This window comes from Zymoseptoria tritici, chromosome 5, assembly GCF_000219625.1.
Source record: "Zymoseptoria tritici IPO323 chromosome 5, whole genome shotgun sequence".
NCBI lineage: Eukaryota > Fungi > Ascomycota > Dothideomycetes > Mycosphaerellales > Mycosphaerellaceae > Zymoseptoria > Zymoseptoria tritici.
In genome coordinates this window covers 463,434-486,871 of record NC_018214.1, presented here as the reverse complement: position 1 = coordinate 486,871, position 23,438 = coordinate 463,434, and the positions used below count along the sequence as shown (strand labels likewise).

Below are 23,438 nucleotides of genomic sequence, written 5' to 3'. Positions count from 1 at the left end.
ATACCGTTCTTGCACATCGTTGCAGAGGGAGGCCTCAGAGATCTTTCTCCTCAAAGCAGCAATCTGACCTGCGGAAATCAAGCCTGGACCGATACTCGATTTCAAAGATGAACAAGAGCTCTGGCAGTTGAATGGCCCTGATCTTGATGCTTGGCCGTTCAAACACACGCTTCGTGTCTGTCGCTGCAGGAGAATCGCTTACTTGCCAAAAGGTAGCGTCAGCCACCGTCGCACGGCGATCACCAAACAATCTCGAGGGCTGAGGAGACATGCATAAAAGTGGCAATGCTTTCGGAATCCATCAACTGTACATCATCGACACGATGGAGAGGTCTCGCAGCGTCGAAAGCATGTTCCGAAATACATGACATGCTGCCCAGAGAGAGAATCAGCCCTGACGAGACCCGGACCTTGACGCGACGGAGTATTCATTGATCCGTCTCTCCAATTTTGCCCGTCCACCCAGATGCCGAAACGAGCAGCGAGTGCACAAAGCGACAACAGCGAAGGGCGACCAGAGCCAGTTCAGCCAAAGCTCCTCAGAGCCGTCGAAGCCAACGATGTCCTCCGAGTCAAGACTGTGATCGACGAAGTCCATGGCAACAGACAATGTAGCGAGGCCTTCCTCTCGATTGGCCTCTTTCGCGCCTGCGACAAGAACTTTGTCGATATCGCTCGGTATCTGCTGACGAGAGGAGCCGATCCAAACTATGTTTCCGGCAACAAGCCACCCAGTCTATTGCGTGCGGCCGAGTACGGCCTTGTCGAGATCGCAAAGGCTCTGACTGATCACAACGTCGACCTGGAATGTGGAGACAAGAAAGGCCGCACGGCCTTGATGACTGCGGCATGGAAGGGGCACCTCAACATCGTGCAGCTGCTTGTCCAGCGAGGCGCAAATATCGACACTGTGGACCTCCGCAAACGCAATGTCCTGCACAATGTGGCTGCTGATCGTGGTGACGAGCGAAGTTCTGGTAAGAAGGCCGAGAAAGCTGGGAGGCGATGCGGTATTGATATTGTGCATTACCTGCTTCAAGCGGGCGTCAATATCGATGCGCAAGATGAGCTCGGCCGGACCGCATTACACTGGGCTTGCGTGACGGACAACGAGGAGCTGATGAGCGTATTGCTCACCACCCGCTTTGGAGGCGCTTCGCCCAAGTCAAGGACCAACGCTGTCGACTTTCGAATGAAAACCGCTCTACATTTCGCGGCCTCTCACAATCGTGGACATTTAGTGGAACTGCTTCTGAAACATGGTGCAGATGTCCATGCAAGATCAGATGGCGGGTGGACACCTCTTCACAACGCCTGCCAGGAGGGCTCAGTCGACCTGATCAAGAGGCTCGTTGATGCTAATGCGGACGTCAATGGCGAACTACTAAATGGCAGGACGCCTCTCCACATCGCTGCGGAGTTTGGCAATGAAGACGCGACCAGATATCTGCTCTCGCAACCGCACACCAAGAGGACAGTGAAGGATCGTTTTGGTAGCACGCCACTTCTCATGGCCGCGCAGCATGGGAAGAAGCGAATAGCGGAAATGCTTGCTCCATGGAATCGAGTTGAGGACTTGTCTCGAGATGAGATTGAGGCTTCCAAGCAGGTAAAGATATCCCTGTGATGATCGAGATGATGGAAACCTGACCGGGCTGTAGTTCAATGCGACCATCGTTGACTTTGGCAACTTTCGCAACGGTATGTAATAGCGCAGACCCACCCATTAGCACAAACGCTGACATTTCCCGCGCACAGAGAATCGAGTTACCAGAGAGTCAGTGCACAAGCTGCTTTACGCTCGCGATCCTCGAGATCCTACAAAGCATGCCATCAGTACCATGCCAAAGAACGTCAAAGCGACGAACTTCAGGTGGATACATCTACCTGTCAACAACATTGCTTGGTGCGAGGCATTACTCACGAAGCGGTTCATCGAGGAGGGAGCAACCGATATCGAAGGGTACAAAGCTTTGGAGACGTCATTCAATCATCAGCATAGAGGCCAAATGCACCACAGTCGTTTCATGCGACCGATGTGCCAGGTCATACACCGCACATCAGCAGAGCCAGAGGAGAAGACGCTGTCTGAGCAGTCTGGCCACCCTGCGATCATTGTCGAGGAACCGACTGCTCTGCCAGGAGTTCATGGCACGCCGACAAAGGCAACAGAGAACGGCACGGCCAAAAAGCATCGCAACATGCGCAACAAGGACGCTCAGACAATTGCTGGCGCTGAGCAGAATGGCGAGAATACTCAGCCGAATGAGATCGGTCAAGAGCAGACCTCAGCCGATGTTGCCATGGTAGAGCCAGCAAAATCAGCGAAGCCAGCACGGAAGCCTGCCACCCCTACAAAGCGACAGGATACCACGGCCAGCATGACGCTATCAGAATCGTCTATCACGTCGAAAGGCAGCAAGAAGCCTAAATCTGCCGCATCGAAGTCGCAGAAGAAGGACGGGCCACGTCCACACTCCAGAAACAGCATCGACAAAGCGGCATCATCGCCGTCCAAGCGAGGATTGCACGGCTCATGCAACATTTTCCTCTTCATGCCATATCTCCATTTCGAAACAGACAGTGGACGAAGAGCCATGCAATATGCCATGGAAGATCCCGAGCGGCTACAATATCGAGTCCGAGCAGACGCAGATGAGGTGCTCATTCGTGCGCATCTGACCAAATCTAGCTCGTTTCTCCACGTCCGACGCACCCTTGACCAATTCTTCTACCACAACATCGACACGCATACGAGAGACTGTGATCAAGTAGTGTATCGCTTCCAGAAGAAGCATCGAGGTGATGAGAACGTCGACCCAAAAGTCTTCATGGTCGATCAGCTCTGGATGTGGGTTCTCGGTAAAGATCTAGTGGTCACCAGCTTTCCACAACGCTGGCGACAGCCCAGGAATGATCCGCTGAATGTGCTGGAGGGTATCATCGAGGACATCAACAGCAAAACTCGCGATCCCGTCCAGAATGTTTACGAGCTCGCAATGACAATCTCTGGACGATGCTTCGGCACATTCGACAGACATCGCAAGGGCGACACAGACTTTCAGTTCCTCGACATGTTCGAGTCGTCCATTGGCGCAGCTATGGATGGCGAAGCGAGCCTCTTCCAAGATTTCTCCCAAGCTTCCCGACAGGCATCCGAGTGGCTGCAAAGCCATCAAAAGCTAGAGTCTCGTGCTCGACAACCTCAATTCTTCGACAAGTTGCTGGACGTCGGCGCAGAAACCGACTTGCTCGCCGAAATCAAAGACATCCGCGACGAGCTGGACATCATCCGCATGGTGCTTGATCATCAAGACAATCTGCTTCCCGACCTGCGAGGTGCGATCAGGACCATCTACCTGGACGAAAGATCCCATACTCAACTCCGTAAAGTGGAGAAAGGTTTTGAAGAGCAAGAGAAGACGATCAGCAATCCGATCAAGGATATCAAGCGGATGGATAATCAAGCGCATCGCATTTACGAGTCTATCCGTGATCTGCTCGACTTGAAGCAGAAGCACGCCAACGCTTTCGAGGCGAGGTATGCGCGTGAGCAAGCGACGGGTACGCAGCGGCAGGGTAGGACGATTATGGTGTTCACGATCGGTGAGAATCGACCTCATTTCCATGTTCCCACCACGCTGACGATTGCACCCTCTTCTAGTGACGGTTATCTTCCTCCCCCTCTCCTTCGTCGCGGCCTTCTTCGCCATCAACGTCAAGGAATTTCCACACCCCTCAGGCGACGCCAATCCCGCAGTCATGGACCTCTCTTACGTCTCCGCCTGGATCTTCGGTATCGGACTCGCGATCTCGATCCCTTGTATCGCCGTCGCGCTATCGGTGGACGAGATCAACGTATTCATCGATGCTTGCAAGCGAACTCTCCGCGAATTGAAGGACGAGCGCAAACGGAAACGTATGGGCAAGGTGCCCGGAGAAGAAGGGGAGTTGACCGTCTTCGAGAAGAGTGTCAGTGTATCGAGGAGTATGCGACGAAGCGTGGAGGTCAATTGGAACGAGGGAATGAGAGCCAGGAGTCGGCCCCCAAGGAGGAGTGCTGATCCCGGCTGGGATGGTGCCTACAATCGACGGAGGACGGATTGGGACATTGAACGAGGAGGCAGGAGAGCGTCCGACGACTGACAATTGAGCATTGAGTGAATACGGGACATGACATGGGGTCGGCAGACGCATGATCCGCTCGGCTGTGCTGGCCGCGCGCGTCTTGTAGTTGCTTGGTATTGCTTGCAGGACGTGCTGGAGAGACATGCCGCGTACCTCTTGAGCACGTTTCTCTGATTGCGGTGACCGCATTGAGCAAGTTGTCGTGTGGTTGAGCTTTGGAGTTTACGTTAGGGAGGCTGGCTGGGTTAGTACGGCCGTAGTGGTCTGAGCTCTAGGCAGCACTTTAGGGATTTTTGAGCAGATATCCATGTCTTTGCCGATGATGGACGACGGCATCGACAGCGAACGATGTCGCTCTGGTATGGCACGGAGCGTGGCTGCCGGAAAAGAGAGGCAGCAAGTTGTCGCCAGTTCAGAGGACGATGTTGAGGAAGCATACTGCATAACGCTCGCGCAGTCGACATCGATCTGTCTATCGGCATGTGGAGAGGCATTGAATTTATGGTTCGACTCAGCACTGCCCCTAAACGGCAAATACGGTACCGTCAGCACAGCCGGTGTCCGAAGAGAGGATCTCGGCCCTGGCCGATGACAGAGAATGACTCATTTCCAGTCATCCAGCCTCATTCCATCTCACATTAAATACATTCCACCGTCCACCTTACCATTGACTTCGCGCAACAGCAACACCACCTTCTCCAAGGTACCAGATCCCCGGGTCCAACAAACACTTTCCAAGGTCCTTTCCCAGGTCCTTCTCCTTCATATTCGTGCCGCCACACGGCCTCGGCGAGCTCGAGGCCGTCCGACACTAAGTGCAGCCATGGACAACGCCCACTCCATCGTCGAATTCCCACGCGGACAGCGAGTCCAATTCCTCTGCGCCACCACCAGACGGGTCACTTCTTCTTCTGTTTGGGGACAGTGACCTTTGCTGGTTGCCGCAAGAGTTTAACCATCTACCGCCTTTCGACTTGGATAATACTACTGGATTGAATACTACTACTACGAATACTACCAGCACTACTACTACTGCTGGAACGAGAGTTGAGAATTCCTCGGATCCGTTTACAGCGTTTGCGAACTTCCAAACCGACGATGAGATCTTGCAGGTGTTGAACGATATGGTCTCCTCCACACAACAGCAGCAGCAAGTTTATCACCACCTCGGTTCTGCGGGGTTGCAGAACGACTGTTTTTCTTGGAATCATGGGTTACAGCATGCTCTCGACCCGTCGATGCACTCCGCCTTGGAAAGCGTCGACCCTCTAAGCCGAACCCAGCACTCCACAACCCTCCCCTCGCCCACCCTCTCCCAGCACGACCACTTTTTGCTCTCCCTCCCCACTCAACAATCCTCTTCGTCCTCCACTCGACCGACTACCACGCCGAGTTCGACTTCTGAGGGTCGGATGAAGCGGAGTTCACCGTCTTCAGAGGGGGAATGTGATGGTGAACCGACGAAGGTGCAGAAGCGACAGAAGAATACGGAGGCGGCGAGGAGGTATCGGCAGAGGAAAGTGGATCGCGTGACGGAGTTGGAGGAGGCGCTGAAGGTGGTTAGTGAGGAGAGGGATGAGTTGAAATTGAGGTTGGCGAGGGCGGAGGCTATGAGTGATGTGCTGAAGGGGATGGTTGGGAAGAGTGGGTGATGATGATGATATTTTTTGTAGCGCTTGAATGAGAAATCTTCAGTGCTGATAAGTTGCTTGTTGTCTTTCGAATGTGACTCTTTTCACCACGGATATTGCTGTAAGAAACTCGTCAGCATACAATCCCTCACCTTCATATCAACACAAGAAAGAAAACTCACCTCCCCCTCCCACGTCCAAAACGTCCCACTATCCCCCTTCCCCCTCCCCTCAATCACCTCCACACACCCCCTCACACTCTCCCCCACGCTCAACATCCCCTCCACCTCCCACCCCACTTTCCCCTCCACCGCCCTCGCCATGTCCGTGTACACCTCTCCCGGATGCAGCGCCAGCACCACCGTGTCGGAACCTTTCCGTTGCAGTTCAGAGGACATGTGTCGGAGTAACATGTTGAGGGCGGCTTTGGAGGCGGCGTAGGCTGCGAATCCGTCTTCGTGGGAGAGGAAGCGGGTGGCGGATGCGGAGTCGGAGGAGATGAAGATTAGTTTGTGGAGGGGGATGGGACTGGAGAGGAGAGTGGAGGCGAGGATTGTGGGGCCGATTGTGTTGGTCTGGAGGTGGTGGAGGAGGGAGGTGTATGAGCTGGTGGTCTATGTCAGGATCGGAGGGTGTGGTGGAATGGACTTACGACGACGATGGGGTGGGCTTACACTTCTGTCGCTCTCTAGACAATAGCAGACGTCAGTGAGCAGACTCTACATGAAGTACGGGGTGTTTCCTCACGTTCGGATACTCCAAAACACCCGCATTCACAATCACCGTATCGATCTCTTTTACCCCATCCTCTACTAGAGCCTTCACAAATGCCTAAGAACACCCACCTGGATCAGCACGCGCCGCAAGGTACACCAAACTCACACGCCACAGGGAGGAGAAGTCTTCACGTCAATACTGGCTTCACTCAACATATCGCAGTCATAGACCTCACACCGCCCTTCGCCGCTCCCAGGCCATAGTCTTGCGGCATCTCCGCGTTGCCCGCCACGAGTCGTGGCGATGAGGCGGTGACCTTTTGCGAGGAGTTGGGAGACGAATTCGTGGCCGATGCCTCGGGATGCGCCGATTACTGCGTAGGTTTTGGTGGAGGAGTCCATCTTCGTAGCAAGATGGGAATTGTCACTGGACCAGAGAGATGTTTCCAGTCTCTCCAGGAGTCCAGACGTGGCAGAGTCTTCTGACGTTGAGACTCGGCTATCGGGGCGATCGATCAGAGCCGCTTCTTCGGGGACGTCATGGAGAGACGATAGAGTTTCGCTGCGCACATGGCAGGTTCAGCCGCCGATGAATGCGGAAAGAAAGAACAAGACAGGAGGCTGTCTTTGCCGACGAATACAAATGTGCGATGAATACAAAGACGACGTGTTCCAACAAGAGAAGCAGATTCTCATAATTCGCTCTCGCCACTCTCGCTTTCGGCCGACAGCAAGGTAATAAAATAAAATGCCTGCCGCCACAGTGTGGCACTCCCGATTTATTCCGATGTCAGCACCTGCTCCGTGATAGGTCAATAGCCGCTAGGTCAACTTTTCATCATGAAGTACATTTGTTTTACCTCTTCCTCTTCTCCTTCCACGATCCGACCTCTTTCTTCCTCGCCTCAACCACCACCACACTCCTCTGGACATCCATCAACACCACCTCACGAACGACATCAACACCACATCTACTTCCACACATACCACACACCTCAGACACAATGGGCAAAGACAGCTACTCACCAGGTATGTTTCCTTTTTGCTCGGACACGCATCATTGAACTGGAAGGCGTTGGGTTGGTCGCGTGCAGGCATGATCATTTTGAGAGGATCGCAGGACTCTCTGCATCATCTTGAGATAATCGTTTCGCCTCAGAGAATGCTCCTGCTCATGCGACCCTCATCTGCCTCCTTTTCAATTTTTGCGGCCGTAACCGCAACCATGCCCGAGCTATCGCTAACTTCCTCCAGGTGACCCAAAGAAGGGTGCCAACCTCTTCAAGGTACGATCCAATCCCTCAATGTCGCCCGCCACTCGCCCGACTCGAAACACCACGGTGGCGACGCTCCCAAACACCGACTAACACCCGAAACAGACAAGATGCGCCCAGTGCCACAACCTGAAGGAGGGCGAGCCCAACAAGATCGGCCCTAACCTTCACGGCCTCTTCGGTCGCCAGACCGGCCAGGTCGAGGGTTTCTCATACACCGATGCGAACAAGCAAAAGGCCATCACATGGGAGGAGAACACTCTCGTAAGAGATCATGACATACACGCGGGGATTGCAGGATGGAATGGCTGACGACATCACAGTTCGAATACCTCGAGAACCCAAAGAAGTACATTCCCGGCACCAAGATGGCTTTCGGTGGACTCAAGAAGGCCAAGGACCGGAACGATTTGATCAAATACCTCCAGGACGAGACCAAGTAGATGTCTCTCATCGGCTGAGCTCGAACGGAGAATACAACCTCCATCCACACCGCATACCCGTTCGAGATTGTACCATCATCTCCATCCGACCGGCCTTTTTCGACCACGACCTTCTCTATGAACACCGACCTACAGTCTCCTCGTTTTGAGTCATTTCGCGGAGGGACTGCAGCAATGGAATTGGCATCAAGCGGGACAACTGAGAAAGCAAGGTTTCTGCTTCTGTGTTATATTGTTTGCATTAGGGCATGGGTCTTGTGAACGACCCTGTGTATCAGACCTCTCTTCTCGACACCAGACTCTCTTTTTCCACTCTTTCTCTCATCATATCGGCTGACTTCCAGCAAATTGACCATGACTGACCACACAGAAAATACCGAATGCTTCAACAGCAGCGACGCAATCGAGTCGACTTCAAGCGGAGACATGCGATCGCCGGCAAGCTTCACGAGCTCTGTCGTCGTGGAAGAAAAGACACTGGAAACATCTCGGCGAGGGTATTTTGAAGGCGTTATATGGAACCATTGTAAGAGGAGCTATGGACACATTCTTCGATTCCGGGACAACTCGCAGAGCTCAAAGCGATCTCTGCGACGATGGTCACCAAGCTTTCCCGGTGGGATGCGAGCGTCGTCCATATGCGCTCGGCGGGACGCGAGTGGAGTATGGAATGGGCATCTGCGCGACTAGCGATGTGTTTCTTGTTCGATACGGTAGGCTGAGCCTTGCTCGCATGCTGGTTGACAGTCTATCGTGCAATGCTTGGCTCACGGTATCTGCACGGTAGGTAAACATCTCGTCCGTCCTACATGATCATAAAAAGAAAGAAGTACTTGCCACGCTGCAGACATTCTTCATGGTTCTGCACTTGCGACCATCGAACAATCATCGAGTTTCAATTATCAAAGCACGTGCTTGTGCATGTTTGTCACTCTTTCATCTTTCATTCACTTTCTCGCGCTTGTGAAAGCGCGACAGACCGAGCTAGCGGCGGCTCCACGCGGCTAATTTCATGCGCTCAGGCAGCAATCTGCGCGCGTTGGGCGGAAGGTGCGGCGGCGACGTGGTCTACAAAACTTCACTTCTAAGGTCTTCCACTTGTTCACAACAACACAACACAACGTTCAAGACTTTCTTCCGACATCAACTGTCCTCCACCTCGGTCACTTCCATTCTTTCGGACAAAGCTCTCAACATCGCACCACTCTCATCAACTTCGACCGCTGCGCCTCACCACCGCTCGACATCATGGCGAAGACGAAGGGCAGCTACCATCCCTACCAGAACACTGGCTACGTGACCGGCGGGTAGGTGTCGAGTCTACTGCGCATCATCAGGATACCCATACTGACTATCTACCAGCCCGAACAGCATCACCAACCCGCAGAAGTGAGAAGACCCGTCGACCCACCTGCAGTCACGCCACTTACTGACACCCTGCAGGATCAAGTGCAATGGCTGCAGCGTCGTGAAGCCTCCGGCCGGCTTCTCCTCGAAGAAACTCGAAATCCTCCAGAGCTACATCATCCTCCAGAAGAACAAGGGCAAGACCTTCGACGCCGCCAAGCAGCAGTACATCCCATGCGTGGGTTGCACCGCGAAGCAGCCCGTCGAGATGACCTGCTACTACTGCGACAAGACCAAGGCTCTCGACAAGTTCAGCCTGGCTCAGCGCAAGAAGCGCGACACGGCGGTGAGATCTCTCTTTTGAACATCGCATCTGGCAGGTGACTGACATCTCGATCAGGAGTGCTGGAAGTGCGCCAAGATCCGCGAGGGTGTCGAGCCCGACGAGAATGACAGCGACAGCAGCGGCAGCGGGAGTGGAGAAGAGAGTGGCGGCAGCAGTGAGGTTGATGAGCACAGCGGCGGCGTGGTAAGTCGAGACTCATGACGACCAATAGAGGAAAGGAGGTGAAGCCACCACTAACCTCCATCACAGTCCTTCGACGACGACAAGTTGACCAGCACCATGGGCTCCACCTCCCTCACGGACACCCGCAGCACCTATCCTTCCTCCACCTCTCGCAGCAGCACCGGCGGCGGCGTGAGTCTCGGAAACTCCGCTCCGACCACCAACACCTACACCTCTTCCACCACCCGCAGCACCGCTGGTGGCAATACCCCGAACACCGTCAAGTCCAACAGCACCACCGGCAACGCCACCATCCCAGTCGCACCCGGCTTCAACGCAAACAAATACCGCACCGCTCCGTCCTCCGACGCGGGTTCCACGACTTCCAACCAGACCGCGCGCAAGAAGGGTGGCGGATGGGCGAAGCCGGAGTCGGGTCTCAAGGCGAAGCAGAACGTGTCGGAGCCGGAGGATGATGAGGACAAGGACGTGCTGTCGAGTGATAGTGATTGAGGCAGGGGAGAGATACAAACGGCGCGAAGCGTCTTGGCCCTTGCGGTGATGGCTTGAACTGAGCTGTGGTGCTTGTAGTTTGCGTTGAGATGCCACGATTGGCGCAGGCGGATGTTTGGCTTGCGATGCCTCTGCATTGAGAGGTTACTACTATCGTGCAAGGCATCGGCTTCTTGCCCACAATGAAATACTTCATGCTGCATCTATCCTCTTTCCTACGCTGTAGTCTGTTGCGTGCATAACAACAACATTCCCGCAGGCCAAATATGAAGTTAGCAACATCGATGAGCACATCAACATCAACCTCCAAGAAGAGCAGACCGACATCGAGTGAAACCAGACTGAGAACAAAGTTTGATCAGAATTTTCTGTTTTGGATAATTTATCTGTACAGACTCCTCGAGGGCAGCTTCCAACTCCTTCCAGCGGTAAAAGCAAGCAAACTCCAGCGCTAATCTGCTCGCTTGCTCCCTGCCTGCCTGCTAGTGGTATAATGTACAATCTTGAACATGCGCCTTGCGCCGAGAGTGATATGGACAATCTGATCAAAAAGAAACACGGCACGAAGCTCGCTGGTTCCGCCAACGCTCACTGCATCCGTGGGATGTAGACCGGACTTCGACTGGAGATAGTCTGGTCCGAGCGCAGGTCAGATGGTCCGGAAAGAGGATTGAGATGGTCCGGATAGATCGGGCGAGATGGTTCTAAAGAAATACGAAATTGATGGTGCTGGCGGTTGAGAAGCGCCAGCTGTGGTGGTGAGTGTGGCCGGATGGCCGGTGTCTTGGTTGTGTTTGTCGAGTGATGCGCGGTGGGCGCAAGAAGAACGGTTTGGCGAGGTCCAGAAAGTCCTGCTGGAGAAGCCTTCGGGCTTTTACGGAATGTGGTCCGATCAACGCGACTCAGTATGAAGGAGTGTTGTTGGTGGTAAGTCCTGTATGGTGGTTCCGCCGTTTCCCTCCTTGTGCAACCTTATCTGGGCGCTGTTACCTCATTTCCTCCGGTCCAGTCTCGCCAAACCAGAAATAAAAAAAACGAATGTGTAGCTGCTTAGTCCGCGCTAAGCCAAGCCAAAAAGTAAAAGTTTTGAAAAAGGGTGCCTCCTGAACTCCAAACCCAAGGTGAAGTAAAACCGGTCGTCCTAGGTTGTGCTTTCCTCCGCCTTCCCGTGTGACGAGCCGACTCAAAAGTCATCTTCGTCATCATCGGGAAGGCCAGAAAGACTCGCCAGCGACGCCCAGAGTTCCTGCCAGGCGGATCGGGATGAATTGGATGGTAAAGTGGTGGGCGTGTGCGGTTGGGGAGCGGATCCGGTCGGCTCCTTTGGTTGGGGGTGAATGTCGTCGTCGTCTTCTTCTTCTTCTTCTTCCTCCTCCTCCTCGTCGACCTCCGCTTCAGCTTCGTCGTCTTCGCCGACCGCTCGGATTGCGAAGTCGCGCTTCGACGGGATAGCGTCGTCGCACTCGAGATCATCAAGCTCATCCAGGGCAGGATACTCGTGATCGAAGAAGGAGTCCGTCTCAGCCTCATCGAAGTTGTCGTGCATGTAATCAGCAGCCGACATTTCCGTCTGCGCGCCTTGATCAATGTATCCCTTGAAGACTTTCGCCTCGGCCAATCGGAGTACGTCGGGATCAACAATCTCTTCCCTCAAAGCTGTCAGCTCGCGAACAGGCGGACCTTCGATTCTCTTGATGGTGAGACATGTAGCGTGCCCGCGCGCCTCGCGTACAGTCTCAAGATGCCATTCCGCCGCGAATTCATGCCCTTCAAACTCCACGATCGGCGAAGTCGGCACACCGTACCGATTGCGCCTCCGCTTGAAGCGCGTGCTGACATCTTGCCAGTCGGTCCGCCAGCGGTCCATTTCTGATAATATGCGGTTCCGCCTCGCGCGCTTGGCTCGAGCTCGACGGAGGTCTGCGATTGTTGCGTGTCGAGGGTCAATATCTTCGTCGGGGATATTGTCGATGTCAACTTCCAGAGACTTCATCTGTAGTTTCAGGTATAACAACTCGGAGTACTCGAAACCGAGGTCTGATCGCAGACCCTCGTTCTCGGATTGCAGCTTCTCCACGTGCTGTTCGTAACGCTCCCGTTCCTCGTTGTGAAGGTTATTAAGCTTGCGGACCTCGGCGTAGCGTTGGGTAAGCTCTCCTTGGACAGTGTTCAATCCTTCAGAGAGACCTTGCAGGCGGACGGCCAGGCTGTCGCGCTCGGCTTTGATCTGCTCGTAGGTGAAAGTCTGAGTGGCTTCCATGACACTATCATTCATGCTCGGCTTGGATACATGAGTTCGACCGGTGGCAGATGATTTGCGACTGGGTGTGCTGGGTGTGCTCGACACAGCGGGTTCTGACGTTGATTTCCGTTCCTCGACAGGCTCGTCAATGAAGACGGCCGAGTCGTCGAGAGTTGATGTCGCATTGTCATTCAGCTTGCTCAGCTCCTCTTCCATTTCTCCGAGCTTCCGTGCGACAACTGCAATAGCTTTGTGGCGATCGCCGGATTGATCGCGCATGAGTTGCGACTGTAGCCGGTTCATCCTGACCAAGAGCTGCTTCGTCTCGTCCGACGCGCAAGTCGTATAGACTGATCGGCCATCCTCGGAGAAGTAATCCGAGAAGGGCGAATCCTGAAAGTCGGAACTGCGACGGTATAAATGCTTGGCGGGTGTTGCCGGGTTGATGGACATTTTTGCGGCGGACATTTTGGTGGTGTTGTAACTCGGGAATCGCGAAAGAGGACTACTGCGCGAGGAGGGCGAAGTCGGGCTGTAGCGGGGAATGCTGACGCTGCTGTGGGCAGCTCGGCGGTGAGCTCGCTTCTCCGTGCTCAGCACTGGACCTCGAGGAGTGTACGCGCTTTGATATCGCGCATGTCGCGGGCGTGTTTTCTCGCGATTGTGGTACTTGGTAGAAGGGCCAAAGGGAAAGTTCCAAGGTGGCAATGAATTGGTAGAAGAAACAAGTTTCGGGGAAGAAGAAGAAGAGGAAGAAATCGGACAAGCAGGACTCGGAGACGAGTAAGAATGAAGAGGCGGGGAAGGGCGCGTCATGTTGGGTGGAGGAGAGGTCGACGACACTGATTTCCTGGACATGTTCTCTATGCGCGATAGATAGATGATCCAATAGTCTCAGAGCGTACGAGCAACCCTACCACCGAAGTGGGATGAAGGAGAGAACACATGGGGAGGAGGTCGAGCAAGTGGTAAAGGCGTCGAGCTTGCATCCTGGGATGACAGGGGAAGAAACTTCCCGTCTTTTTTGCTGACTGCATGCCCACTCGCTCCTATTTTGCAGACTGAACATGGAGTTGATTCCGTCACGCGTACAGGCGAGCTGACTTGTGGATCTTGGCGAGTCGAGAGTGTGGTGAGCATCTAGACGAGTCAGTACTGAGAAATGACGGACACATCAACTCTAGCCGTCCGCGGCTGTGCTCCTCCGGACAGTCTACGAGGCCATCGTTCTCGATGAAGGAACGTAAGGCGAGATGAAAGATGTCGTTGCTTCGGAGTCTGTAAAGAGCAAGTGCTGGTCCGATTCTAACAGTCGGACAACGGCCCGTTCCTGCCGATCTGCCACGTGAAGTGGCGCGGGTCACATTTGGGTGATGCTCAAAGACTTGACATCAAAGCTCAAAACACACATACCTTATCTTCGCACATATACCCGGACTCGATGAGCCAATTTGTGTTCATCACTTCTCCCAGACCCGTCGCCTGACCTTCGCTATCTGCACGATGGCTCCCACTGTACGAAATCAACCAGTAATGCCTACCCGCATCTATTGACTCATCCCTTCCCAGATCGCAGTACAGCCATCGTTCGAAGAAGTTCATAAAATCGTCGAGGATACCGCCAAATGGCCCAATGCGCCGGATCTGATCCCTCTGTGCACCTCGATCACTTCTGAGTTCCTGACTCCCTCAGCGATCTACCTCAAGGTCGCAGCCAGGTGAGATTGTCGAGTGCTGCCCAGCTGTCAACATCCACTAACGTGACCATCCGATCATGCAGCTCCCCGTCCAAGCAATCCTTCCTGTTCGAGTCTGCCGCGACCTCCGAGACCATTGGTCGCTATAGCTTCATCGGCGCCAACCCGCACAAAACCCTTCTCTCCGGTCCAAAACATGGCCTCGAGGCCGATCCTCTTCCACAGCTCGCAGGAGAGCTCGCGCAACACCGTATTGCAAACGTCCCATCTTTGCGACTACCTCCTTTGACTGCAGGAGCTATCGGATACGTTGGATACGATTGCGTTAGATACTTCGAGCCGAAGACAAAGAGATCGATGAAGGATGTCCTTGAAGTGCCGGAGAGTCTGTTCATGCTGTATGACACCATTGTCGCAGTGGACCACTTCTTCCAGAAGATTTTGATCATCACATATCTGCACGTCCCGCAGGGAGGTGCGAACAAAGAGGAGCTGCAGGCGGTGTATGATGCTGGAAGGGAAACGCTGGCAAAACTCGTGGAAGTGCTGAAGAGCAAGGATCTACCTCTACCTCCTCAGGAGCCTGTCGTCCTGGACCGAGAGTACACAAGCAACATCGGCCGGCCAGGCTACGAAGCTCATGTCACAGCTCTGAAGAAGCACATCGTGACCGGCGACATTATCCAGGCTGTGCCCTCCCAGCGCATTGCCCGTCCTACAAGCTTGCACCCGTTCAACATCTACCGACATCTCCGGACGGTGAACCCATCTCCGTACCTCTTCTATCTGGACTGCGACGACTTTCAAATCGTGGGTGCCAGTCCTGAGGTCTTGGTCAAGGAGGAGAATGGCCGCATCATAACCCACCCGATCGCGGGCACCGTCAAACGTGGCACCTCTCCAGATGATGACGCCGCGCTGGCCGCCACACTGAAGGCTTCGATCAAAGACCGCGCAGAACACGTCATGCTGGTCGACCTCGCCCGCAACGACGTGAACCGTGTCTGTGACCCTCGCTCCACCCGCGTCGACAAACTCATGGTGGTGCAGAAATTCTCCCACGTCCAGCACCTCGTGTCTGAAGTCTCTGGTATCCTCCGTGAGGATAAAACACGATTCGACGCTTTCAGATCCATCTTCCCAGCGGGCACAGTCTCCGGCGCGCCGAAGGTGAGGGCGATGGAACTCATCGCCGAGATGGAAGGTGAGAAGCGAGGCGTGTACGCTGGCGCGGTGGGCTACTTTGGCTACGACAGTGTGAACACTACAAACGGCGAAGGCAAGGAAGGAGCGATGGATACGTGCATTGCGCTGAGAACTATGATGGTCAAAGAAGGCGTTGCGTATTTGCAGGCTGGAGGAGGCATTGTGTTCGACTCGGATGAGGGCGATGAGTATGAGGAGACGATCAACAAGTTGGCGGCCAACATGAGGTGTATTGAGCAGGCGGAACGGCTGCATTGGGAGGAACAGCAGGGCGAGGCCACGGCGGAGGCGGAGGTCAACCAAGAAGCGGCAGCAGTGGGCGGGAAGGCGGCGGAGGGGAGGGTTGACATTGCCGGATAGCGTAAGATGGCGTCCCGCGGAGCCTCGAATGTGGCTATCACGAGCTTCACTTCACTCTTCTTTACTCTTTCCTTCACTCCATCAGCTTTTCGGTTACAGCACACCTCCATTCCAGCGTCCGCACAAGCACTCTGTGCTCTCGACATCAACCGAAAATCGTCTCCTACGACTCTTACCGATATTCAACTCCAATAGAACATGTCGAACACCGCATCCGAAGACTCGGTTTCATACCTCCTCCGGAACGCGGATGAGCACATCAACAAGCTCCGAGCCCGAAGAGAGCGAGACGATCCTTCCGCATCCACCATCTTCGATCAAACTGCCCAAGGCAATGATCTGGCCTTTGACCTCATGCACAGTTCGCTGCAAGTTGCGTACAATGCCCTCATGAAGCAGGACGCCAGCGTGGAGGAGCGTGGCGAAGCTTTGGCCAAGTGTCATGCGCTCGCTACAAAGGCTGGGCTGGTACGCGAAACGTGCAGCGACTTCTTTCCCTCCAAAGCGCCTGGCTCCGACAATACGGCTGTCGCTCGAGAGAAAGAGCTCAAGAAGACGACTATCATGGAGTGGATCAATGCCGTGGAACAGCCAGCTCAGAAACCCGTGACTCACTTGAGTAAGAGCCGGACTGCGCAGCCGCTGCAAGAGCAAGTAAAGCTCACAGGGTCCAACAAACGTCGTTGGCAAAGCGGTTCCTGGAGCATCTCTGACGAGGAAATGAAGGCCGGGGCAGCGCGGAAGCGTAAGAGGGAGTGCAGCGACCAAGCTGTGAACGAGGCATTCGCAGCGTCGATGACGATGGACGCAGACGTGGAGAAGGCAATCCGAGCGTCAATGGCGATGGACGCAGACATGGAGAAGGCAATCCGAGCGTCAATGGCGATGCCCGCAGACTCGGGCTGGCCCATCTTTTTTGTGCACGATCAAGACTGAAGATCAGTGCGCACAAGAAGTGAATGACTGAGACGTCAGATGACGAAGGACGGTGGAACATTGATCTCGGGAGAGTTGGGCGCGACTGATGAAGTGCTTGATGCGATGCCGCGCGGAGAACCAGAATCTTCGTTGGCTGAGGTGGATGCTTCCGGCTCTACACATCGCTGAGATGTTGCGCAACGCTTCAGCGTGCTTGGTAAGAAAAACTTCTCATTCCGCTTCATCTTCTCCATTGTCACTGTCAAGATTGTCTCGCTACTCAAACCGTTCTCACTGCCAATCGTCATGACTTCCTGCGCTCCGGCAGGTCGTCCCGTTGTTGAGCGCGCTAGCGCATTCATTGTTTTGTTTCGCGAGTGACAACAAGCTTCACTTCACTTCCATTTTCTTCACAACCTCCGTTCACGCACATTCTCACTGTGCTCAGCGACGCTATGCCGCCGCCTTTCGACTTCAGTCCGCCGTCTCATGCGCACTTTCTACGAATGGGCTCAAACGTGGACTCCAGGGTCGAAGCCGTGGAGGCGACCTCGTCTGAAGAACCATACTTCGCTCAGTCTCCGTTCGGATACCAGGTCAACATACCCTGCACGAAGTTGAAAGACGCATTCTGCAGTCGAAAGCCTGTGTCGAACACCAGCGAACTCCATAAGCGCAGGATGGTGACTGATTCGCCTTGTGGTGCCAGCCAGGCGGCCGACGCTGATGACGGCGACAAGATTTCGAGGGCAGAGCTTGAAGCTGCAGTGCGCCAGGCGACAGAGAATGCCGAGAGGAAGGCGAAAGTCCAAATCATGATGAAGGACTTGTTCAAAACTAAGGTCGATGTCATCAAGAAGGCCGTGCTGGAGACGCCGGACAAGTCAATCAAGGAAGTATGGGCAGTTGCGGACAAGGCTCGTCCGCCGCCAGCAGTACCAAAGGTGGCGCAGCTCACTTCAGCAACTCCCGCGGCCATCAACGGATTGGCGCTCAGCGTACCCTCCAGCTCAGATCTACAAAGAGCAACTGTGAATAGCCCGGCGATCGAGAGTACCACGAACCCGATCTTGCAGCGCATGAAAGTCAACGTGTTCGTCACCACTCCACATGACTGCGACGGCACCGTGGCGACCGCGAGCATAGAAGACGAAGACCACTTTCTCAGAGCGGCACGAAACCTCGAGGCATTTCCGAGTTTCCCCGGAGTTCCGATAAAGCATCGAGTGAAGGGCTGGCCTGCCGGGCCTAAGAACCAGGAAGCCACAACTGAGCCTCCCAGCGGATCGAGCGAGACACAGGATACAACGCCCATCTACAGCGTCGAGTCCCCTTTCTCCAACGAGCTGGAAGGAGCGAAGATGCTCGCAAGCGCAGCGGTCTGGAGATACATGACGCCCACAAGACAGCACATCGACATCATCATAAGGGTCACACACGGGGTGCCTGGTACGGAGTATCGACATGAGCAGCTCCACGCCGTTCTATCCAAACACGTAAATGATCTTCAGACTCGAATTATGGATTGGCTCGAGGTCCGCCTGTATCGATTTGTCGATCAGACCGGTGGACGTGAGGTGTGGAAGGGAGCGACAAAAAAAGAGCGATGCACGGCCTACAAGGCGGCGTTGAAGCAGTTTCCCGTTTCGATTTTCACGGGTCTGCTGGGCGCGGAGACGGCAGCTCATCTGGATCTGGGCTCAATCTGGAGCAATCATGGGGACATCGACCTGACTCGACAGGAGCATTGTGTTTGCATGTTCTTACAGGTAAGGAACGTGACGCGAGATCTTGCTCAATGGGACGCTAATCCGAATGATCAGTTGTGCGAGATCGTCTACCTGTATATCATCGCCCCCTTGACTGAAGGGGTTTCCGAAAGCTTCATGACCACCATGCGTACCGGCTACTGGAAAGCGGTCAAGACCATGGTGTACGTTCAACCTCTACTGGTTGCGTTGACTCCACGACTTGGCGGTCTGGGAGATATTCCATTCTTGGGCTTTCGAGGCGGATCAGAGGATAACGATGTTGCGGCACTGATGATTTCACGGATCGCAGGTGCTGAGAGCAATGTTTCCAAGTTGTAAGTGGAATGTTTATCATCATGGTGAACTGTCAAGCGCAATGCTGACATCTTTATCTGCAGATTCGCTCCGCCCTCCGCTGGAACACCAGGCACGGCCACTGGGATGAAGAGAAAACATGATCAAATTCTCTGATCATGCAGCACCACACACATATGTCGTCTTGTGGCTGTGCTTTCCGGGCTTCTTTTCCACGTGCTCAATGCTCTCGAAGAGATTGCTTTCAGCCTACTTCGCTATCAGAAAGCGACTACCTTCTCAAAGGCTCAACGTAGATGGCCATCTGGGCCGTGCCTTTGTTTTCTTTGCCAGATCTGATCAATCAAACGCACTAGTGCAATCTGTACGTCCGTGCTTTTCATGTGCGAAATCACCTTCAACTGTCCTTAGTTGAATTCTCTCTTTCCAAGACTTGCTCATCAAGCCACGCCGATGGTCCGAAACATCGGCATTCGTGGTACGCCTGATTGAGTGAGTAAAAAGTTTCCAATCTCGTCGCATTTTCGCCATTTGCATTGAAACAAGACTCTAACAGCTCACAGCAGATATCGCACTCCAGCATGTCTGACAGCACATCTGCGCTGAATATCGCACGCCTCAGCCGCGACGGTCGTGGAAATTCCACCTACTTGAAAACACCCGTCAGAAAGCGTGATCCCAACGACACCATTCTCCTCGGCCAAGCCATCGAAGCCGAACAGACAGCATTCGCATACATGCGCGCATCAGCGCAGATCATGCACGAAGCCATGGAGAACAACGGAATCACCTCAGCAGAACTTCGGCAAGCAAAACTTCACTCAAAACGACTTGCTACCACCGGTGAGCTTCTGCATAGATTGAGCGATGCAATTATTGTCGGCACTTCGGTGCCTTTTGACTACAAGCGGCTTGATCCGAGAGAGAGCATACTTTGGAAGGACGAGGAGATCGTTGAGATGACTCGAGCGATTGAGGAGCTCAACAGGAATGTCACTGCAGCGGAGGCGGAGGCGGAGGAGAAAAGGGGCTTGATGTGAGGATGGCTGGAGGTCCGGGTTGGAGAGCAGGAGATTGCCATCCTCATTCTTGTCTTCTGGGATACGCTTGAGTATCGCAACAACCGCTGCAGAGTGCTTCCGACAGCTTCGGGGCCAGCTTGCGGAGCACAAGATACATATTGCGCACGGCCTTGGCGAAACTGAATCGAACTTGAAAATTGAACGCACGCACTGTTCGCCCGTCGCCCTCTTCTAACAAAATAGAGCAAGATTTTTCCCGTATCCTCTGATGAGCTCATAGAGAACAAAAAAACAGCCGGGATGATATTTGCTTAGGCTCTACAGGTAAGGCACAGGTTGGCGCTAAGAAAGCTTAAATTGAGGTGAATTGAGAACCGATTACACACAGCTTCATTCACTCTGCACAATCAGAAGCATGTGCGTTTTCGGGTGATAGAAGCATGCATTGGTGAGTGAAAGCTTGAACTGCGAGCCTTGACTTCGATAAATACTTCGCACCTGCATCCTTTCTTCGCAACACTTCCAATACAACCGATTACACTTCCAACGCAATGTCTGCAGACACACCGACTGCTCAGACCATGGAAGGGCGGATCAAGAAACCATCGCCTCATCGCTCGAAGTCCACAAAGCGAGCCAGCAAGGCAAAACGCAGTTTGTCAAAGAGTCTTGCAACCTCTTCAGCACCGGACGATGCTATGCTCACAGCGGCGGCGGCTGCGACTTCCTACGACTTCGCAGAGGAGACCACAACATCTCCCAAGAAAACTTTGAAGACGCCCCAACAGCCACTCTTGCTCTTTAGCAAGACTCAGTATGACATGGAGGGAAAAGCTTCTGAGTATCAAGCATCGCTCAGGTCGTATCGGGGACCAATTACTCTTGCGAAGGAGACGCATCTCCAGGATCAAATGTCGCGGTACCAGTCACAAATTGCAGTACTCACGCTGACTCTGGTATAGCCGTCTATCGTATCCCAACCCCGACAAAGAGCGCCGTGCCATCGCCAACCTCTGGATCTATCGCTTCGGCAACTTGAGCGACGACCAGATCGAAGAGATCATCAAGCCACACATCCAGCACGAGTCGCAAGCTGTCAAGATGAGGGCGGTCCAGAAGTAATATGTCACTGAGTGCCGCAAATTGGCTTGTGATGCGATGAAAAGTGCCATGGAGGCGTTGTACCAGACACTCGGCAAAGACGCTTTGGAAGGCTCCACCGTCGAACAGAGGCACCGGCTTTTCGGAGAAGTGAGTGTGAATGGACATCCTTTGGGTTGACTCAGCTGACACCGTCAGATCTACGACTCATCTCACTCCGCCATCGACGAAGTTATCTGGTCGAAAGAAAAGGGATCCGTCAACTTCATCGGCATCGAAGCAGACCAGGCGAGCAAGAGCGCGAAGACCTATCGTGCCTTCAATCGGTACAAATTTGTTCGCCTCGCCGAAGCTACCATGTACAATCGTGTGTGGAAGTTTCAGAATCGCAAGTACGTCGAGAAGGGTTCCGTTGATCCTTTTGCAAGCTGATTGTGCTGACCACTGTATAGAGCGCCCGTGTTCGAGGTGTGGAATACGATGTGCAAGGAAGCCATGGTCAAGGAGGACTTGGCTGTTCCTGAAGACGTGGGCGAGATTCCTGCGCAATGTCTCGGTGCTCGGGCTGTCAATCATCGACCGAGACCGCGGATGCCAGCCCCCATGTATGGCTTGAGCAGTGTCATCGCTCCCCTGTTCTGATGGAGGCTTTGTGACGCCACTGAAAGAGCTGGTGAAGCGCTCGTCTATGGAGTTTGCATTTGTCGTTGCTTGGCTCGCACACATCCTACTCGGAGGCTGTACTGCGTGCCCATGGTCAATGACTCTTTACTCTCGCAATCGGGATATTGAAGCAAGCGCTCAAAGCGCCCATCTCATCGATGGTTTTCCTCTTACTTTCATCATTCCGTGCTGTACTACTCCAATTTCTAGGAGAGTATGCAGCGATGACAAAATTTCGTACCGAGCTCCGTATTCCGCCTGCGTCCTGCTGTCACACTCACGTCCTCGTCCATCTCTCCGTCACCAAGCCTACAGAGCCGCCAATGAAATAAACTCAAACGCATAATGATACCCCTCGTCCGGCGTGCCAACTACCTTCGGAAGCCACTTCTCCACCCACTCGGACCCGGGCTCACCGACACTCAACGCTTTCAACGCCTCCCAGTTCTCCGTATACCACCCTGACTGATGCCAGTCGATCACCGCTACGAGCCGCACTGGTCCATCGTCCACCGCGGATATCAGAATGTTTGACTGATCGAGATCGCTGTGCGTGAAGACTACGGCTGCGGAGTCGTTAAGACCGTGGAGTTCGGGAATCTCAGGGCGAGAACGTTTGCTGCTGACGAGCGTGGCGAGATGGTCGTGGAAGGCGGAGACGGAAGGGAAAGGAGCGGTAGGGAGGGATAGAGCGTCGGAGAAGAGGATGTCGCGCAAAGGTTGACCGTTCAGAGCGCTTAGTGTCGGTCCGCCTTGAGCGCTCGGAGACTGGACGATGCGGCGCCAGGATTGGAGCATTGTGCGGAGTTCATCGCAGATATGGTCTTTTTCGGGAGAGGACAAGGTGGGCCATCGGGTTGATAGGGTGTCGCCGGCTACGAGTTCCATGTACAAGAATGTTTGATTGCCGTCTGTCTTCCAGCCGTAGATCTGCGGGACGGGTACGGAAGCCTGAAGATTTCTAGAGATGAAGCGAAACGTTTGACCTTCCGCGATCGAGACGCCTTCGCCCCATTTCACGAGGAGATGCAGTTCGGGATAGATCACTGGGTCTGGGCGGAAGGAGCGGAGGGTGTCTATGCCTTGTTCTTCGGCGCGAGCGCGGACTTCGGCGGGGCTGGGAAGTTCGAACTCTTCTGTGAATGTGCAGTTCTCGTTGGATGGGAGATCTTCAAGGTGAACTTCGATGGGAGTTTGGGTAGCCGCGGAGGAGTGCTGCGCCGTTTCCTCAGCCGTCTGCTCAGCCGTAGCATCCATATTCGAATTGTCGGCGTATTGCTAGATTGGCTGTAGTATCCATGGATGTTGGTGAAGGTGGGAAGTGCACGCCAAGAATAGTGTGCAGGAACAGAGGATGCAATCGAAGCGCGCGCTTCGAGGTTTCATCCTGCTTCCCTGCGGCTAGTCCCGATTTAGATCCACATGAGTTGCCTGGCCTCACAACTCAGAAATGGCCCGCCAGAGGACGGACAGTGGAATGCTATAAGGCTCTGATAGCCATTGTACGACGATGTTCCTGGTTTACACAGCATTTTCCGTGGCTTGTTGGCCGGGTTCATATATCGCTAAATCGTCTACGAGATACAATCATGGGCTGGTTCAG

General features: G+C 54.0%; 10 protein-coding genes across 10 annotated transcripts; 7 read left to right on the top strand and 3 right to left on the bottom strand.

The window, feature by feature from the left end:
- Positions 1-466: 466 nt before the first annotated feature.
- On the top strand, positions 467-4,458 carry MYCGRDRAFT_109373 (uncharacterized protein; the record flags this gene model as incomplete). The annotated part of the gene is made up of 3 exons (XM_003852693.1): positions 467-977; positions 1,759-3,606; positions 3,665-4,458. 3 exons carry the CDS (start codon positions 467-469, stop codon positions 4,144-4,146), a joined length of 2,841 nt encoding a protein of 946 aa, XP_003852741.1.
- Positions 4,459-4,813: 355 nt separating this feature from the next.
- Positions 4,814-5,833, top strand: MYCGRDRAFT_104372 (uncharacterized protein; the record flags this gene model as incomplete). Its single annotated transcript, XM_003852694.1, has 1 exon — positions 4,814-5,833. One exon carries the CDS (start codon positions 5,253-5,255, stop codon positions 5,778-5,780), a length of 528 nt encoding a protein of 175 aa, XP_003852742.1.
- A 30-nt stretch (positions 5,834-5,863) lies between these two features.
- MYCGRDRAFT_85966 (uncharacterized protein) lies at positions 5,864-6,877 on the bottom strand (the record flags this gene model as incomplete). The annotated part of the gene is made up of 4 exons (XM_003852027.1): positions 5,864-5,878; positions 5,942-6,373; positions 6,507-6,590; positions 6,668-6,877. The coding sequence occupies 4 exons, from the start codon at positions 6,875-6,877 to the stop codon at positions 5,864-5,866; spliced, it is 741 nt and encodes a 246-aa protein (XP_003852075.1).
- Positions 6,878-7,366: 489 nt separating this feature from the next.
- Positions 7,367-8,486, top strand: MYCGRDRAFT_100120 (cytochrome c; the record flags this gene model as incomplete). Its single annotated transcript, XM_003852695.1, has 4 exons — positions 7,367-7,504; positions 7,730-7,761; positions 7,855-8,013; positions 8,073-8,486. 4 exons carry the CDS (start codon positions 7,480-7,482, stop codon positions 8,190-8,192), a joined length of 336 nt encoding a protein of 111 aa, XP_003852743.1.
- Positions 8,487-9,440: 954 nt separating this feature from the next.
- Positions 9,441-10,560, top strand: MYCGRDRAFT_93022 (uncharacterized protein; the record flags this gene model as incomplete). Its single annotated transcript, XM_003852696.1, has 5 exons — positions 9,441-9,499; positions 9,555-9,581; positions 9,636-9,885; positions 9,940-10,068; positions 10,135-10,560. The coding sequence occupies 5 exons, from the start codon at positions 9,441-9,443 to the stop codon at positions 10,558-10,560; spliced, it is 891 nt and encodes a 296-aa protein (XP_003852744.1).
- A 1,183-nt stretch (positions 10,561-11,743) lies between these two features.
- On the bottom strand, positions 11,744-13,693 carry MYCGRDRAFT_109371 (uncharacterized protein; the record flags this gene model as incomplete). Its single annotated transcript, XM_003852026.1, has 1 exon — positions 11,744-13,693. The coding sequence occupies one exon, from the start codon at positions 13,658-13,660 to the stop codon at positions 11,744-11,746; it is 1,917 nt and encodes a 638-aa protein (XP_003852074.1).
- Positions 13,694-14,199: 506 nt separating this feature from the next.
- On the top strand, positions 14,200-16,065 carry MYCGRDRAFT_71795 (uncharacterized protein; the record flags this gene model as incomplete). The annotated part of the gene is made up of 3 exons (XM_003852697.1): positions 14,200-14,317; positions 14,372-14,520; positions 14,583-16,065. The coding sequence occupies 3 exons, from the start codon at positions 14,306-14,308 to the stop codon at positions 16,063-16,065; spliced, it is 1,644 nt and encodes a 547-aa protein (XP_003852745.1).
- A 2,506-nt stretch (positions 16,066-18,571) lies between these two features.
- On the top strand, positions 18,572-20,089 carry MYCGRDRAFT_109370 (uncharacterized protein; the record flags this gene model as incomplete). The annotated part of the gene is made up of 3 exons (XM_003852698.1): positions 18,572-18,752; positions 18,807-19,069; positions 19,606-20,089. 3 exons carry the CDS (start codon positions 18,741-18,743, stop codon positions 20,087-20,089), a joined length of 759 nt encoding a protein of 252 aa, XP_003852746.1.
- A 533-nt stretch (positions 20,090-20,622) lies between these two features.
- MYCGRDRAFT_93019 (uncharacterized protein) lies at positions 20,623-21,814 on the top strand (the record flags this gene model as incomplete). Its single annotated transcript, XM_003852699.1, has 5 exons — positions 20,623-20,885; positions 21,034-21,189; positions 21,273-21,322; positions 21,405-21,564; positions 21,625-21,814. 5 exons carry the CDS (start codon positions 20,623-20,625, stop codon positions 21,812-21,814), a joined length of 819 nt encoding a protein of 272 aa, XP_003852747.1.
- Positions 21,815-22,144: 330 nt separating this feature from the next.
- MYCGRDRAFT_71790 (uncharacterized protein) lies at positions 22,145-23,162 on the bottom strand (the record flags this gene model as incomplete). Its single annotated transcript, XM_003852025.1, has 1 exon — positions 22,145-23,162. One exon carries the CDS (start codon positions 23,090-23,092, stop codon positions 22,145-22,147), a length of 948 nt encoding a protein of 315 aa, XP_003852073.1.
- Between the last annotated feature and the right edge of the window lie 276 nt (positions 23,163-23,438).